This window comes from Colletes latitarsis, chromosome 11, assembly GCF_051014445.1.
Source record: "Colletes latitarsis isolate SP2378_abdomen chromosome 11, iyColLati1, whole genome shotgun sequence".
Classification (NCBI taxonomy): Eukaryota; Metazoa; Arthropoda; class Insecta; order Hymenoptera; family Colletidae; genus Colletes; species Colletes latitarsis.
Window position 1 is genome coordinate 10,526,385 of NC_135144.1, and position 18,719 is coordinate 10,545,103.

Below are 18,719 nucleotides of genomic sequence, written 5' to 3' on the forward strand. Positions count from 1 at the left end.
TAGATACGATTCAGTTGACGCTTGTTGGGCTTACTGTTGTACAGCACTGGTTCTGGGTACCGATATATTTAGTGTTTTTCAGATTATTGTTGGTGGTTCCAGTTTCCGTTTAATAACCTTTCACTCTGACTCACATCTAGGTCCTGTATCATACGGTTATCCTATCACTTACGTTAAATATGTATTTGTTCTGTCATTCCTCTCTGTTTTTATTTCCAGGTATTATGGTAAAGTGACACGGCAAATTCATCTAAAATGATTCGTTCTAAATTATAATTATTGCATGTATCGCACGCATATCGTCACATTTAACGAACTCTACAATTATCGGATGAATTTGCCGTCTGTCATTTGTCTGACTTAAGATCGCAGTATTTGTCACTAGCAGTACGTTTCGTTACGAGCGAATTTTATCCATTGTTCCTGGTCGCGCGTTATGAAATTGTAGAACAATAGAACCAGTTATAAAATTATTAAAATCGTCTCGTGTCTTCGTTATCGATTATTCCCGGCAAATAGTTCCTTAGATCATCTTAGAATCGCAAGAAGCTTTTCTCTGTTTAACGATAAAAATAGACAAGCAGATAGTATGAGAATACAAATATTTTGAATTCGTTTATTGGACGCAAGCTATGAAGATGGATATTCTTGAAGGTCTTTCGTAAGTCTAACAAGTGACTAATATCTCTCGGTATTATCAGGAACTAACCGTTAGTAATTAATACAAGTTACTTTTGTTCGGATTCCTCTTGCTTGGATGGGTAAACGTTACAAGACCGACTATCGAATGTCGTACTGTCCTTTATCGTGAACGGACACGTATGTTTGGACACTTTTTCTTATTTCTATCTTCATATACCGAGCTTGCGTTCGCAGGTTCGAGTAGTGATCAAGACGGTATGATGTGTCGATACACAGATACGGACAGCGGTCTGGGCAGAGCAACGCCTCCGAGGAGAGCTCCGAGTCCAGGAATGGGCAGCATGAGGCATCTTCCATCCCCGTCGGGCCCTGGGTCCTTACCTCCCGGTTTGATGACGAAGAGAAGAGTGTTCGACGACGGCAGCAGCGACATCAGCAGCACGCCCAGTTCGATGATGGACTATAACGGTGTGCAAAATTAATTACAATAATTATTCTGGCTGGGATATTCCACCTAAACGATTCCCTTATTTTCAGGGATATGTCTCAAATTCTTTGCATCTATCATAAGACAGTTAAGACACCGTCTAACGTCTGCTGTAATTTTTCTTTTGCAGGTCCAAGATTGTATAAGCAGCCAACGACAAAATCGAATCGTGGTATCATGTTAAATGCTGTGGAATATTGTGTGTTTCCGGGCACGGTAAACAAAGAGGCGAAAAGGAGAGTTTTAGATGAAATCGCGAGATCGGAAAGCAAGCACTTCCTTATTTTATTTCGAGATGCTGGCTGCCAATTCCGAGCTCTCTACTCATACTGCCCCGACAGAGAAGAAGTATCGAAATTATACGGCACCGGGCCGAAACAAGTCATCGATAAAATGTTCGACAAATTTTTCAAGTAAGTCCGCCATCCTCCTATTTTTATTATCCTATTCTTTCTCGTAATTTATAAATGTACCCAAACGGTTTTGGTACACTTTGCATCGTTTGAATAACGAAGGCGTTATAATTAATTAATTATTAATAAGGTGAAACGTTTTACATGACGTTTATTTCTCCTTAGATACAATTCGGGAGGAAAATGCTTTTCACAAGTTCATACAAAGCATCTGACTGTAACCATAGATGCCTTTACAATACATAATAGTCTTTGGCAAGGGAAAAAAGTGAATTTGCCGAACAAGAAAGACATGCCTCTCGTCATATAGTTTTACACAAGTGTCACACTTAACATTATGCTACTCTATGCCCTCTGTTGTTCATAGTTACTATTTTAATACAGGCCCATATTAAATTAATGCAAACGTTGCGTTCTTAGTCAATTTTATAAGGACAAATGATTGATGCTGACTCGTGAATTTAAGTACTCTCATTAAATATGATTATACGGTTACAATTAAACGGAGCATTGTTACCATACGTTTCCCTTTAATTTGTCTTCTGTTTTCTTTTTTTCCCCCCACCCCTTTTTTAAGTTAACGTTGGCATCAATCACTGTGCCGTAAGATTACCAATATCTACCATAGGAACGGTTTGTTGTCAGTATCTAATATCTTTGCGGACTAACTTTCGACGTGTAACCGCCTTGTAATCGTGTAAGCTGCTGTGTTGTAAATGAAAGATGTGACTGATTATATTATATTTCTTATATTCTTTTTTTTTTCGCTATGAGAGGCAGGGCTTTCATGAATGTCACGTAATTCGCACACGCGTTAATTAAAAAATTTCTTAATTATTATTACCGTAGTTGTCTTTTATCGATCGATCGCCAAACGCAAACGGAGGATCGTTAATTTTCTGACAGAGTCAAAGATTTAAATATTTGATGCGATTTTTCTATTTCATTAATTATTAATAGAACAGCGAATGGCAAAAAATTCGCTGTGCGTTAAATTTTCTGCTTTAGCATCGTAAGTTCTACGGTTTTTTTATTAAATTTTTTCAAGCTCAAAATTATTTTGAATTCATTGAATTGTAGTGTGTGTCACTGTCGCTATGTAAGGCTAATTAATGATTCCTCGTAACTGTTGACAGTTGCAACAGAATATATAGGTTCGGAGCAAACTATAGGTAAGAACTTAGGGATCAGTGGAGTATGGTAGGAGGTACGAAAACGCCATAATAAACATAGCAAAAAATTCGTTATGAACGATAATTGTAAACTGTAATTGGACAAATTTCTTTGTTAAATCTGATTTTGGGGGTTATGGAAATTAATTCGTATTGTAAACCATTACAGAGATATATATATCCATTTTAAAATTAATCGATACGTCGAATTTTCGAGGTTAGATTGTCTAGAAAAAATTTAAATAATACGAAATAAAACTCCAGTACTCAAACAGTATTAATCGAACTATTAACCAGAGCTGTTGCCTTCGAAATTAGAAAACAGAATGTGTTCGAAACGATATTTTTTAAAAATCGTTTGGCGCCGTCTGACGACCTCTATCAACCCTAAAATTTCAACCTATAGTTTCTCTACACCCTGAATAGTGTAATTCGTCGAGTAAGAAGAACCAGCTCACGGACAAAAGTGGATATGTACATAAATAAGTTGATTTTGATTAGTGGAAGAGAATACCAAATCAGCCTTAAGATCAATCCGAATGTAATCGATGTGCGAGGATGATTTTCTTTTTTTTTTATTACTGTGTAGGTACGTGATAATTTATAATACGCTGCGTTGATTTCAATTGTTTGAGTTCTGTGAAGTGTGTGTCGATATAATATAGAAATCGCAAGGATTTGAGAGGAGAGAATGGGACCGTACCAAACAGTACCAAAATTAAAATCACCGAGGGAAAGATTATTGTCGAGGAGCGTGAATATGGCAACTGGTGAGAGATTTTCGATCGAATTGTTCTATTTCCTGCGCGCATTACATACTTATCTTTTTGTGACATACGAGACCGTACGAAATCTTGTATCGTTTTCTGTTTTGTAAGAGGAAAGCAGATGGCATGGAATTTACACCGTTAAATTTCCCGGGCCTAAAATGCGACTTTAATCAAACGTGTCTGCGTTCCTCGCGACTCCTGGCGGCGTGTTAGCAATTTATTTATGAACGTCTTAGCGTAAATTTTAACGAAGCGGACTAATGTCTGACCGGTTTGATGAGTTGGGCAGTCCCCTTTACGAGTTTTGACGGCAGCATGGATTTATTTTCAGATGTAAATTGCTCCCTTTTAGTATGGTTCTTATTTCCTAATGGAACGTGTCAGTCCAATTTCAAGCGAACGTAATAATGCGGTCCGTACTGTACATGATGAATAATTAGCATAATAATGTAACGGAAGAACTATTTATTGTGCCATAAATTTAATGTCCGCCCTTCGTGTGGGACTGGCACTGACCTTCCATCTTGACAATTCGATCTTTTTAACGTATATACAATTCGTTTGTCGTAATATGCTAATAGGACGAATGGATAGTAATAGATAGAAATACATTTTTGTACAGAAATATGGAGGGTCTGTCCATTGTAGAATTTTCATTCTGTTCGTTCGTTTAATTAAGTTATATCGTAAGGTTTAATAATTTTCGTATTTTATCTTGGCGGGCATGTGCATGGAATTTCGAGCAATGATGTTAAAGAGAAAAAAGAAGAAAAAAAAAACGAAAAAGAAAAAAAAGAATCGGTTCACTTTAGACCCCCTATATTCTGCAATGGCGTAACACACAACCGTATTGATTATTACTAAGTAATTAACATATCGAATTTCATGTTCTCCATGATTAATCGCGGAAAATATATTTTTAATTCGCAACGACAAAACTTGGTTCGATCGTCCCGAATTATTTCGATGGCCTCGGTGCACGAGACTTGGGGGAAAAAGAAATTTAAAAAAAAAAAATCCGTCGATTATAGTATCCAAAGAAAAAGTTCATTATTCTATTCTCGTCTATTGTAAACTATCGTCGTGAATATGGTGGATAGAAAAATTTTCGCGAGCTTCAGAACCTTGAAACAGTCCGACTTGACAATATTGAACGTGAAGTAAAAACGCCATAAGATGAATTGTGAGACGCGGTAAGTCGAGTACAGTGAAAGGGGGGAGGGGGGGAAAAAAATTATGATAACGATGTAGTCACTAATCTTAAGGGTCAACGAGGAGAGTATCGGGCTTGAGATGGGATCGAACACAAAGTTTAAGAAAAGGATGTGTTAACTGTGGGTGGAAAAGTGGTTGCTTGTGCTTGATATTTATATTTTTCGAAGCAGAGAATATTATTAGTGAGCTGGCACCGGCGTGATAAATAATGAAACGAAGACAGAGATACGAATGGAATATAAATAATCGCGCTTACTAATAATAAACGATTACCTTTTATGTAACAATCCTTCATTTTTATTATCGCAAGGAAAACGGAAAATGAAACTTCGTAAAATCATAAATGTTCGATTTATCCATGTCTGTAAATATTATGTTTTTATATACGCATAAACGAAAACTACCACTCGATGATATATATTTATTGAGTACGTCAAGTAAATTTCGGTCATATTTTACTGTTAGCATCTTGCAGTCATCAATAAAATTTAATAACCTACTTTGCAATAGACTTTTATTCTTCTGCGAACGATAATATATCGAACTAAGTGTATTATTCGTATTATTGGGCTGTAATGTTAATGTACATAAATTTTTGGAGTACAGAAGAGGGTAAATTAGACGACCATACTTTCTCATTGTTATATATTTTATACACAATAGCGGAGGCGTCATTGTTAATTTTTTCTGCGTATGTATAATATATTACAATTCAACGAATAAGAAAAAATACTAGACATAAATATTAAAAGTATTTTTGTGAAGAACATTTCTCCCTACACGTACAACTTAAGGACACTTTACAAGGCTATTGACTTTCTCCCGTGTTTCGAATCGCCTTAAATATTAGATCGGTACCTTACTATCGCTACAAAAGTACAAAATAATTTCATTTTAATACGCGGTTTTGATCGAGCCCACGCACTCTGGCTCTCGATCGAAATCGCCCGTTGCACTTACGATTAACGACAATAAATAGCATTAAATACTGATGTACATTGTTTCGTGACTTACAGGTGAGTTACAATTAAACTATATATGGCAGTGATCTTGCTACTTACATGTACGTTTGCTTTACGATACGATCGGACGCGAATATGTGCCATAATTTGTTCACGAGGAAAGTCGTTTCTCAAACTATGCCTCACAAATGAAAAATATACGCGCCATCGGAAAATTACTCTAACGACGAATCACTACTTCCATCTTTACTATTTATTACGTTTCGCTTCTCGAGACTTTTATCGAACAGTGTTCCTTTTTCTTTTTTATATTTCAAGTTTGTACTATGTTGTACGTCGCAAGATTTAGTAGAATGCGGAGATATATGTAGAATACAAGATCTTCAAAGTACTTTTATAAATATCATTATCATTAAAGTATCTATTGGAATGGCAATATGAAGAGCAACGAATTATTTCTATTTTACGTTAGTACTTCGTCAATGGTTCTCGAATTTCATGATAAAGTCGGTGTTAGTTAATTTGCAATGGTAGAAAGTACAATGTTTCTCGTTTATTTTTAATAAAGTTAATTACTGCGTAGGTTTTAATTAAAAGCGTTGTCTTTCGTATGTACAAATTAGTAGTTGCTATCGATTCGTCTTTTTACATTGCATTCATAGCGCTTCCGTTTTTACAAAAATGTCCTTTCCAATGATAATATAAATAACCCACAGCGTTTGCAGGACTCCCGGATAACTGGAGTTTCGCCCCTCCCCGGGTATCTGTTGCTACGAGACCAGATGTTCTGCCGTGAAAAACAAGTTTGAGAAACACACGGACGTAGACATTTTACACGGTTCGTATGTTAGCATCTTTTGGCTTGGTTTAGTCTTAACGATTACAGATTTACCATCGCGATATGGCACTCCAGGTGTGCTGTTGCATTGTATACAGTTCACGGAAACATTTCAAGCACTGTGCTCGTCCTTTGAACAGTCTTTGGAACTAAATTTAACGACTCAGAGTTCACGTGTTGTACTGATCATTATTGTACTGGGCAGGAGCTCAAGTGAATATTATGCAACTCGTCCATGTCTGTCCAATCGCGTCTCTCCCCCCCGATCATCACGTTTCTTATGCATCCGTTGAAGTGGTCTCTTGTTATTAACGTTCCTTTGGGAGCTGAGCCTGCAACATGATCGTTAATTGTCCATTTTTTAATGCAACCCGCATAGTTACTTGTTAGGAAAAATCAAAAAATGTTCGTGGCCCTATCGAGCATTATATTTTGTAAAATTAATGTTTGAGAATATATTGGGGAGACTAAAAATATATAGTGTTCAGTCACCCGTGGGAAAAATTTTAATGGAAGATTCTAGAGGCCAAAATAAGACGAAAATCAAGAATACCAATTTGTTGATTGAGGCTTCGTTGAACAGTTATTAACGTTTAAACGAACAGCTTGCGAACAGCTGTGTACCCGTTCTACAGGTGGAACTTTAAACGTTAATAACTTTTAATCGAAGGCTCAATCAACAAATTGCTATTCTTGATTTTCGTCTTATTTTGGTCCCTAGAATCTCCCATTCAAATTTTTCCCAGGGGTGGCGGAACACCCTGTATGGTTTTCAAATATTGTAGTTATGCGTGGTCATTATTAGAAATAATATTTCCTTTACCTGGCAAGCCACCGATGTACAGAGGTCCAGAGACTGTAGAGTCCATTATATGATAATTGACGTTGGCCGGAAGCCCATATATTTGATCCATCTCGTCGACTTTGAGCGTCAATTCTTCGTCGTTGTAAACCGCTCGTATTTTGTGCCATCGGTTGTCACAAATCGTGTATGGACTAGTAAAACGTTGCTCCACGTACAATGGATTGTTATCTCCCAAATCGCCTGACATAATCACTTTACCATTGTTCAATTCCAACGACAATGATGGCGAACTACCGGGTGCTGTTATGGAAAGCAAAACGCCCGATAGTTCCGACGTTCTGAATTCGAACTGAAGTTCCAATACGGCTCCTAATTCGAAATTCTTCTCTGGAAAATTTATTATATTCATTTGAGATTTGAAAATTTACCTTATCAATAATATTATGAGTATATAACACTATTTGTATTTATTCGCAAGCTTCCCTTATGTAGTATGGGGGTTTTAGACCTTGAATCGCTATAGTGTGAAGTAATAAAAATAATGAAAACGTTCACATTAGAAATTTTACTCTAGCTTGAAATCCTCCATCACTAATAAATGAAAATTATTACTGTTCTTGGAGGAGTTAGAAGTGATTAATTTAAAAAATTTGAGGTTTCATTAAAATTGAAAATTTTATTCCAGAAAGTGATCTTCGTGACTAATACTTTTGACCACTGTTAATAGTTTTTAAATCCTCAACTATGTCTGTGTACCTAACTACAAGATTTTTAATAGACTTCTCTGGTCTCGTAAGTACATACCTAATTTTAATCTTGAAAGTAAAATAATAATGTGTGTATTGCTAGTAACTCCAACAGGGGGTGTCCATAGCTTAAGAAATAATTTAAAAATTCATTAGTTTATCTTACTGTATATTGCATAGGCCTCGTCTTGAAAATAGGCCCCACTTTCGACGTTTGGGAAGCACTGGCCCACTTGGTAAGCTCTGCTCGTGGAACCCACCATATCGTACACGTTTCCATTCACCCTCAAACCTCTGATGCACCCTTTTAGCGTTTCAAGTTTGACCACAACCTGCTCGGGAATAGGCGTCCCGCTTTCAGGAAGTCCTCCTATGTACATCATGGACGCCAATCCGATTTTTCTTGGTACTTTAATCGTGCGAGGTGTTTGGGAATCGACGAGCAACGTTAGCTTTCTTTCGTCGTGACTGATCACCACGTGGTGCCAATTACCATCGTTGAACGGTGTTTTAAACAGTATCTCTTTCTTCTGTTTACTTTTCACTAGAAGCAACAGCTGCCCGTCCCGGATCACTATCATAAGATAATGCTTTGGTCTGAGGCCCTGCGAAGCAAAGATTCAAAGCTTTCAAGATCATTTTTAATCTTGTTGTTCTTCATAACATTTAAAGATATACACTCTTCCAATTTAAGTAATAACAACGTTAATTTGAATAGAAATACCAGGGATTGTATAAATGGCCCATGATACTATGTATGATACTTCAGAAATAATTCATCTCTTGTGTAAAAGTGTTAAAACAGATTATAGTAGGAAAAAATAATTGTAATTCATTCATCATTTGCACAATTGCAGTGCAATAATTGCAACGTTCTTATTAACAAGTTAAAAAAGGATGTATATAAATAAATTGCAAAATATTTGCCATGCATTTATGGTAGAAATCTCCAAACGATTTTTACGATTGTAACGATTAAAAGTGGGAAGTATAATAATCACATACTGGAGTAATAAACAGCAGGCCGTTCGGATAGTACGTCCTGAAGTCAAATTCTATCGCGTATTTCTTCTCCCAGAATTTTTTAAAATTTAAATAAAGCTGAGTGTGGCTATTTGGCTTGTCTCCGAATTTCAGAGCCCCGGGCTCCAAGGAATAATACGGCACTTTCTGGCATCCTTCTGGTTCCGTGGACATTCCTCTCGATAAGGATGCAGACAGAGTATAAACAGGGATATCTTTTCCCATACTTGGCCCAGGACGACCAATTAGCGCGTGTTCGAAACTGACCACTTCGTCGAATCGAATGATTCTGGAAAGAATAAATCATTATTAAATGTCCTTAATTTCTATTTATTTTTTCTTTATTAGAGTCCTGTGACACATTGTCTTTTTCGTAGTTAATATTTCCTCAAATTGAGTAGCGTAAATTTTTAAAAACTGTTCATATATGAATTTTTTCACTTTTCTTAAATTATAATACTTTGTTTCTAACAGGAATGAAATACTCGTTTGAGATCCTATACACTAGTTTTCTCCATTCTATTATTTCTCAATTATTCCTTTAATGTTATTATTTGAAATTCTTGTTACTCTTATTTGAAATAGTCCTTGCAGAAATTTTGTCAACTCTTTTAGAAAAGGGATTCGTTCGTTTGACTTACTCGTCGTTAAATATTGCGTCCTTGATGGCGCCGTACAAAGGAGTAGTTGTAGCGATCATTTTAGTATTGTTAATAAGTACTGGCAGGCCTCCAAAGAACAATCCTCCGCCTCCTTCGGGAGCTTTAATGGCGGCACTCGTAGGCAATCTCCCCGTGCTTTGATAAGCGTCGTCTATTCGTAATGCAACGTCCTTTCTTCTTTTGATAATTGTTACAGAATGGTATCTTCCATCGTTGAAAGTGTCGTTCGATTGCAAAACGAGCTCCCCTTTCCCGGTGTTCAATCTCACTTGCACTTGCCCGTTAGTTACACACACCGAGTAATAATTTTCTCTCTGTGGAAACGAATGGAATACAATCAAGTGTTTGTGGAAACTAATACAAGCAATAAATTTGAGAAATTCTTACTAAAATATTCTATGCTTTTATTAAAGGTAAAGATAATATAATGGAAGATCCTATTAAAGAAACTTTTTTGGTACTTTTGGTTTACTATATTTTCTATGTTTTGATATCGAGATACGAGAAAATTCTTCTTTGGTGTAATATTAACGATTCTTTCTTTTTGTCACTAGGGTAGAATAATTTCAAGAAATGTGTCGTCTCACGTACATTCGACTCTTCGTTTGCGTGGCGTATGTTGTTCATTCGTTCTTCTTGTCCCTCGAATGTGGAAAGAAGAAGCACAGCTTCTTCCTGCATCGTTCTGAAAGAGAAGCTCACCACGGAGTTTATTTTACGCAGCGTGTATGGCGAATGTTCCAAGTGTCCATTCCCGTAGAATCCAACTATTTTTAATGGCTGCAACAAAAGAAATTCAATCTTCAAACATGTGTTCCATTTGATCCCATTTTCAAGTTATAGCGAGTTCTGTGTTGGAATAATACTTCTGAAGGACGAGAATAGTTGGACTGATGAACTCAGTATTTGACGTTCAATTTTTTGTATTTTAATTCTGTAAATACTTCCTATAAACATTGGAGTATTATGTGTCAGATTATTAAAATACATCATGTGTGAAAATGGAAGCTTCATCTAGTCAATAAATAGCAAATGTGAACCATGAGGGTTTATTATTATAAATAATACTTATCTTTAGATACAAGGAGGTCGTTTTGAACACCTGTTCTAAAGGTAAATAGATACAATGTGTTCAAGAAGAAACTTGCTATAACTTGAAAATGGGGTCAAACAGGTCACATGCTTATACAGACTTTTGTTATTGTCTCCTTGTGTAAAATATATTTTAACGGTACAATTGTTATCAGGAAAACAACGTATTCGTTCGCTTACTTTATTTCCGCAAGTAGGCTCGACGCCGTAGTACTGTTCCGCCATTGGATCGTATCCCTCCTGGATGTTAATATTGGACATACATCCGAGGAAGGACACCTGAGAAGGCAGCATTAACTTCTCCGCGCGAAAACTCGGCGGTATTCCACCGATGTAATATTTAGCTTGAACCAGGTCAGGGATATCCTCCTTTTTGGGCTGAGGCGTGGGTGCGCCGATCCTTTTGTCCGCCTCTCCGCCCACGCTCAAGCTGCACTTTTCTATATTTTTCCGTAGCTGGTACTGCCTGAACGCGTCCACTTTCGTCCAGTTCCCGGTATTGTACTTGTGCTTCGATGACATTTCCATGCTCACGTTCCCGCCGTAACCGACGTGCAGGATCACCTTTCCCTCCCGCAGGAATATCATGATGTACTGGTTCTGTTGCAAGCGAAAGTAAAAGCTTCAAACGAGTCGAAAAGTAGAAACGACTTGAAATATACAAAATTTCTCTGGAACAAGTGGAATTCTGTACTATTTGTCTGACTACTAACGCGTTCACTGTCCGGCCCCTTGGCGGCGTATCCAAAAGCGTGGCGCTATGACCCGTATACGGATCATGGACAGTGAACGTGTTAATTAATTTTTCTACTTGTCCTCAATTCTGTATATTGAAAAACGATGAAAGTAGTGATTCAATCGTCGAAAGAACAATTAATTAAAGATTAACTTTTGAGAATTGAATGATGCAATAAATAATTCCAGGGATTCCTAGAGAGGTATCGTAAATAATACGGTTGAAAATATGTACATTGAGTGGATTAATGGCTAGGAACAGCAAAGCATTCTCGTCGTAGGTCCGGAAATTGATGGAGACTCCGAATGTGTATTTGTTGTACGGTCCTGATGAAACCCTGCTCCTAACTGCGTAACCTTCTCCATTAAAACTGTAAGCTATATCGTCCCTGGCATTTTCCACCCTGCAATAGCGAGATAAAAATAAAAAAATTTAGGATAACAATGATGCTTCTGTACTAATTGAGGGAGCTTTTATAGTATGTTTACCCCTCCACGCATGCTCTGCACGCCATATCCGGTGCAGTTGTAATGAAATTCCAAAGGCCTATGGGCTTCCCGTCCAGGACAACCTGGTGGATGCAACCTGGCAGTCCGTTCGTCGCAATTAACTCTGCTCTTTTTCGTTGAAACTTTGGGATTCCTCCAATCCACACGCGATCGGACGTTGTGATGTCGAAACGACCGTATTCCGAGTCCGTAGAATTCTTCACGGGCAGATATCCGCCGGATGTCGTCGCCTGCTTTCGTACTTGCAGTTTACCTATGTGTCGGACCCTGGAATTTCGGAATAGTTCTTTCTATGAGACGGCGAGCGAATATTTTCTAGTATAAACGAAGATAAAACTTTGTGCTTGCTTTTATTTAGTAATGAATAATTTGTCCAGCGATGGACTTACGAACAATTCTTAACGCTGAGCTTTTTCTTTTTTACGGGGCTTCGAATTTTTGCATTATATGTATAGAAAGTTGTCGTAAAATATCTGTAGAAAAATATACTTTTACTCAAAATGTGTATATTTAGTGATTTAACTTCGTATAGAAAAGTGTACAAACTACGTCGAAATTTCTTAATTTTCATCGGATAGAAGATAAAACCTTGAAAACGAATTTTGTTTCAAGTCGATACCATAGTTAATTCCGGAGAAAACAATTATTTACGAGAAAATGGCACGGTAATTATGCAAACATCCTGTGTACAAATTTAAATTCATTTACAATTAAATAAACAATTTATAATTCAGTTTTATCGCACATCAGTCGCATAGTCAATAAGTATTGCTGAAACTTCTTTAGGTATGTAACGTCAAAGAAAATGTCAAAATAAACATAGAAAATAGTACAAATTATAATAGTTGATATATTCATTGGATAGAGGATGAAATGCCATTTAAAATGAGTGGTCGAACAAGGCGATAGCGTAATTAGTTCCGAAGATACGAGGCACCGAAGTTTTTTGTTTACGTTTCATAACTGCGCGCGCGCGCGCGAGGTCAACGACCGTCAGCATATATAATAAATACGTAGTAAATTCTTGGAAACACTACAGAACTGGGTCACGACAATCACGTTCGTGGGATAGATCAGCACGATGCAGGTGCGAGAGAGAGGTCCGACGCGTTAGACGGAGACAGAGATAATCGAATTAAAAAAATTACCTTCTACATAAATTACGATATCTCGAAAACGAAAAGTCGGATCGACATAAACCAAAAGCCATTTTAAAGAGGAAGGTTTACCGCTTCCAACGATGGCTCAATAATTACCAAAACACTAGTACTTTCGGAACTGCACGTGTTTAAAGTTTCAATATTTTTAATACGCGCTAATAGACGATTCTAACGCGGAGAGTGGAATTTTAAAAATTACACTTTTAATTATATTAATATTTAAATTTATAAAAGTATTACGATATCTCCAAAACGGGAAGTCGGATCGACATGAACCAAAAACCATTTTAAAGGGGAAGCTTTGCCGCTTCCAATGGTGGTTCAGTTATGGATAAAACATTAGTAATTTCGGAATTACACGCGTCAAAAGTTTAATTATTTTTAATACGCGTTGTTAGATTGTTCTAAGACAGTGGAAACTGAAGATTCTCTTCTTTCATTTTGCTATACATTTCCTATTTACATCGGAAGTGTTGGAATGGAAAACACCATGCAACTACACGGCTTCCGTGCGCCGCTCGGGTAAGCTCGGGAATCTTCGGCGCGAATCGGTTGCCGGGTTTGCGAGCGTGGCGCGAGGACAAGGCAGTCTCTTGTCGATGGTCGGTAAACGAGCACGTGGAATGCTTTCATGGCTTATATAAATATACTCTTGTTTGTTGTTAAATGTTAAGTGCAGTGTGTTATTTGTGAAGGCCAATAAATCCTACAGGAAGTTAATTTAAGTGGGTAAGACAGACTACATATTTCTCTCAGTCAACGAACAATAAGAATAGAAGTAAATATCGAAAAATTTGTTTGTACATACATATACTATAAGAAAATTCGTGAAGTTAAATGGCGCTAAAACAACATTGTATGTTAGAAATTCTGAACATAAAAACAGTCATTTGGGTCATGGTAGTTTTAGTGTTAATATATAAATAATATACTTGAGTAATTTATTAATAGAAAATAAAAAGTACTCCGCAAAACACTGGAAAATTAAAATGGCCGTATGGATGCTAGCATAAATAACAATAGTTTATAAACATAATTCTAGTAAATGTGTTTGACATTACTGACAATAATTATTTCATGAAATTTCGTTTGCTTTGGTAGTTCATTAGCCTCTATTTAACAAGACTAACAAGATTGCAATTGATATTTATACAGTCAACTTTTCGGATCAAGAATAAGTTAGAATTGAAAGAAACAAGCACAATTGTCAATGGAGGGGGAATATTTGTTATTTTTGGATAAAATTTGTAATTTTTAAATAGTTCTGTCACGATGGTAGTTAGAAGATTAAAAATAGCATAAATTCCAAAATCTGGACTTAACTATCGTTCCAAGTCATTTATCGGTGTATTAAATAACTGTACCTTTCTGCCTCGATGCGGTACCAGGATTTATCGTCCTGGAAATCGCCGCTCTCGATCACTTCCGGGTGGGTGAGGAACCCTGTGCCTCCGCCGACGTTCCAAACGAATCGAACTTTCCTGTCGTTGATCTCCAAAGCAATGAAGTCATCCTATAGGATCGAAATATTCGTATAAATTTAATAAAACCTGCAAAATTCCCCATTATCTTAGTACTTACGTTTATACTGCTCGGTAGATAGAACAAGGAACCCTCTTTTCGACCTTTCGGTAGTGCAAAGGTCATCACGATAGTGTTTGTCGATGTTGGCTGCAACGTGGACGGTCTGTACGACCGGATGCACTCTTTCCCGTCCGCCGATTTTAAGGAAACTCGAATCTGTCGAATAGGGGACAAAACTTTGTTCGAAATTTTTATTCTATTCAAGGACCAAAACGAAAATTAACATTGAAAATTAATTTAAATTGCAGAAACAATTTTTCTGGGAATTTGTATTCGATCAAAGGACTAAAATGGCGATTGACAATGGAATTCAATTGGGGAAACAAGTTTTCTAGAAATTTTTAATCGCCCAAAGGACTAAAATGTCGATTGAAAATGGAATTCAATTAGGGAAACACGTTTTCTGGAAATTTCTATTCTATCAAAATACTAAAATGTCGATTGAAAATGGAATTCAATTAGGGAAACGAGTTTTCTGGAAATTTCTATTCTATAAAAATACTAAAATGTCGATTGAAAATGGAATTCACTTCGGGAAATAATATTTCTGGAAATTTTTATTCGATCAACGGACTGAAATGCCGATTCAATAGGGAATTCAATTGGGGAAACAAGTTTTCTGGAAATTTCTATTCGACCAATGGACTAAAGTGTCAATTGAAAATGGAATTCAATTGGGGAAACAATTTTTCTGAAAATTTTTATTTGATAAACGGACTGAAATGCCGGTTGAATAGGGAATTCAATTGGAGAAACAAGTTTTCTGGAAATTTCTATTGTATCAAAATACTAAAATGTCGATTGAAAATGGAATTCACTTAGGGAAACAAGTTTTCTGGAAATCTCTATTCGACCAAACTACTAAAATGTCGATTGAAAATGGAATTCATTTCGGGAAACAATTTTTCTGGAAATTTTTATTCGACCAAAGGACTAAAATGTCGATTGAAAATGGAATTCACTTAGGGAAACAAGTTTTCTGGAAATCTCTATTCGACCAAACTACTAAAATGTCGATTGAAAATGGAATTCATTTCGGGAAACAATTTTTCTGGAAATTTTTATTCGACCAAAGGACGAAAATGTCGATTCAAAATGGAATTCAATTAGGGAAACAAGTTTTTTACAAATCTCTATTCGATCAAACTACTAAAATTGCGATTAAAAATGAAATTAAAACACTAGAGATTACCCCGTCGGCGGTGTTCCTGGCCTCAGCGATTTTGTCTTTCAGATTCTGCAACTGGAATGCCAAAGTATCGTTCCACTTGTCGAACGCATTCTTTCTCTTCACGGCAGCGTTCGACAAGCTTATCAATTTCGCGTCCGCCTTTTTAATGTTGCTCAGTGCTTCCGTCACTGAAATAATTCGGATTCGTTATGCGAGAATATTAAATAGGCTTGAAAAATTGAAACCAAAAAATGTATCGTACGTTTCTCGCTGGCTAAACTGATTTTCGAGTCGCCTTCTCTCTTCAGTTCGTAGAGTTTTGGCTTCAATCTGTTCGCGATGCCATCAGTGTAATCGTCGATTAGCTTTTGCGTGTCTTGTATATCCTCCGATACTTGATCGTTATCGTTCAACACGATTTGAATATTTTCACGCACTGAAAGCAAAAGAATACTTTATTTTATTTGATTCTGACTTGTTAAGTTTAATTAACGCTAGATTCACAGAACTCGATTTCAGTTCAATACAATCGACAGACAAAAATTTATTAAATTTTATTAATATATTACGTGTTGGAAAAAATTTATCAAACTTCGTTCCACTGTTTTTATTATTTATTTATCTAAAAATATCGTGTTTATAGCGTTGTACCATAGTAGATGGACTTACATTTATTGCTGTCATCTTGCAAATTTCTCAAATCTACGTTGATACGATTGTCTCTGATTCCAGTGTTGTTCAATGTGTGTTTCAAAACGTTCACAGCCTCCTTTTGGACTTCCATCTCGTTGTTTGCATTTTCCACCAATTTTCCGTGTTTTTCCGCGCTGTCCAGTTGCTCGGACGACGCCATCGATGTTTCCTTCGCGCTGTCCAAGAGCGACTTCGATTCGGGACCGTTGGGAAACGTCTGACAAATTTATTTAACCGTGAAAAAGTAATTAAAAATCATAAGAAATTCAATTAATATTTCCATGATTAAAAATATTAACGCTTAAAAAAATCTTTTGCAGACTAAGACTGCTAAATGGAAAAATAGAATATGGAATTAAACTCTATGTGAAATGTATTTATTTAAATAATACATTCAAAAATTCCTTTTTTTTATGAATTCTAAATAGAAAAAAAGAATATGGAATTAAACTCGATGTGAAATGCATTTATTTAAATGATATATTAAAAAATTCCTTTTTTATGAATCCAGCTGAACACTATACAGGGTGTTCGTGCCACCCCAGCGAAATATTTTAATGGGAGATTCTAGAAGGCAAAATAAGACGAAAATCAAGAATACCAATTTGTTGATAGAGGCTTCGTTAAAAAGTTATTAACGTTTAATGTTCCGGAATTTTTTTCTCGAAACTGCGTAGGATTTCGGGGGTATGAGTATTGACCAAAAATGATTGTAATTGATCTCTGCAACCAAAAATAATTTTTTTAGAATGATTTGAAATTTTTTTATTTTGCCGAAAAATTTCACACCTATTCGAATTTTTTTCTCGAAAGTGAATAGGATTTTGAGGGTATATCTATTCACCAAAAATGACTGTAATTGACCCCCGTAATCAAAATTAATGTTTTCAGAACGATTTGAAACTTTTCAATTTCGCCGAAAAATATAGGCAGCTACCTCCTGTCGATTTTTCTTGAAAATTCGTTTTTGATATTTAGTAATTTTGTTTGACGCCCTACAGAAATGTTGTGTAATACTTTTTTATAGGTACCCATGAGCTCTACTTCAGAAAAAAGTTTCATTGAAATATATTCACAATTGTAGGAGTTATAGCTGTTTGAAAATTGGACCATTTTTATGGGGTTTTTCTCATTTTACAGGGTCAAGCACCAACTTTTCGAATATTTTTGCGGTTTGTCCATATTCTCTACCAAAATACGCGTAGTTTGCTTTTTTAAACGTTAAAATCGTCCAATCCGTTCAGGAGTTATGACGTTTTAAAGATTCGCATGTAATTTCGGGGAACCATTTCTGACCACAATTTAGATTTTCGGTAAGGAATTTTTTTTTCGAAATTGAGTAGGAATTCGGGGGTATATGTAATGACCAAAAATGATTGTAATCGACTCTTACAACCGAAAATATTTTTTTTAGAACGATTTGAAAATTTTTTTTTTCGTTGAAAAATTTCAGCACCTACCCGATTTTTTTTCTCGAAAGTGGATAGGATTTCGGAGGTATGTGTATTCACCAAAAATGATTGTAATTAACCCCCCGAACCAAAAATAATTTTTCCAGAACCATTTGAAATTTTTGAATTTAATTGTTAATAACTTCTTAACGAAGCCTCCATCAACAAATTAGTATTCTTGATTTTCGTCTTATTTTGGCCTCTAGAATCCCCCATTCAAATTTTTTCCAGGGGTGACCGAACACCCTGTATAAAGAATCGGAAAGAAAATCGAGCATGCAATAATAAATTTACGAATTATGATTTTAACCCGATTGAAAAATTATGTTATTGACGTTTTCTTTACCTTATTGTATAGATCTTCTGTGAGGTCTTTAGCTGCCATTGCGGTGACAGTTGCAGCTCTAATGCTATCGGCGATATTTTTGTATGCTTGACTGGCTTTCAGAGGGCTGGCTGCGATGTCTCTCGTCTCGGAAAACAGACTGCTCGGCAGAAACGCCAAGTTTCACTTTATCAAGTTATCGATCGTCAATTATATCAAGCAACAACGCAAAGTCAATATTAGTCGCTACAGAGAATCATTTT

The 18,719-nt window shown here is 36.2% G+C and overlaps 2 protein-coding genes across 9 annotated transcripts in view; one reads left to right on the plus strand and one right to left on the minus strand.

Annotated features, from left to right (window-relative positions):
• The window catches only part of Patronin (calmodulin-regulated spectrin-associated protein patronin), a 74,382-nt gene extending 69,680 nt beyond the window's left edge, over nt 1-4,702 (plus strand). For 7 of the 8 annotated variants that reach the window (XM_076777807.1, XM_076777808.1, XM_076777812.1 and 4 more), the window contains 3 exons: nt 877-1,110; nt 1,260-1,542; nt 1,708-4,702. In XM_076777807.1, the coding sequence (XP_076633922.1) occupies nt 877-1,110; nt 1,260-1,542; nt 1,708-1,852 (662 nt within the window). In that variant the 3' untranslated portion in view covers nt 1,853-4,702. The remainder of the gene's footprint in view (nt 1-876; nt 1,111-1,259; nt 1,543-1,707) is intronic. The other variant, XM_076777811.1, reaches the window with a different exon arrangement.
• Nucleotides 4,703-5,329: 627 nt separating this feature from the next.
• Nucleotides 5,330-18,719, minus strand: part of LOC143348260 (laminin subunit alpha-1-like) — a 218,853-nt gene continuing 205,463 nt past the window's right edge. The window contains exons 29-43 of the mRNA XM_076778275.1: nt 18,478-18,616; nt 16,657-16,897; nt 16,250-16,423; nt 16,009-16,175; nt 14,814-14,972; nt 14,597-14,745; nt 12,052-12,339; nt 11,798-11,966; nt 11,008-11,427; nt 10,327-10,515; nt 9,715-10,049; nt 9,056-9,362; nt 8,217-8,655; nt 7,323-7,691; nt 5,330-6,831 (exon numbers count right to left, since the gene is read on the minus strand). Of these exons, the coding sequence (XP_076634390.1) occupies nt 6,689-6,831; nt 7,323-7,691; nt 8,217-8,655; nt 9,056-9,362; nt 9,715-10,049; nt 10,327-10,515; nt 11,008-11,427; nt 11,798-11,966; nt 12,052-12,339; nt 14,597-14,745; nt 14,814-14,972; nt 16,009-16,175; nt 16,250-16,423; nt 16,657-16,897; nt 18,478-18,616 (3,688 nt within the window). The 3' untranslated portion in view covers nt 5,330-6,688. The remainder of the gene's footprint in view (nt 6,832-7,322; nt 7,692-8,216; nt 8,656-9,055; nt 9,363-9,714; nt 10,050-10,326; nt 10,516-11,007; nt 11,428-11,797; nt 11,967-12,051; nt 12,340-14,596; nt 14,746-14,813; nt 14,973-16,008; nt 16,176-16,249; nt 16,424-16,656; nt 16,898-18,477; nt 18,617-18,719) is intronic.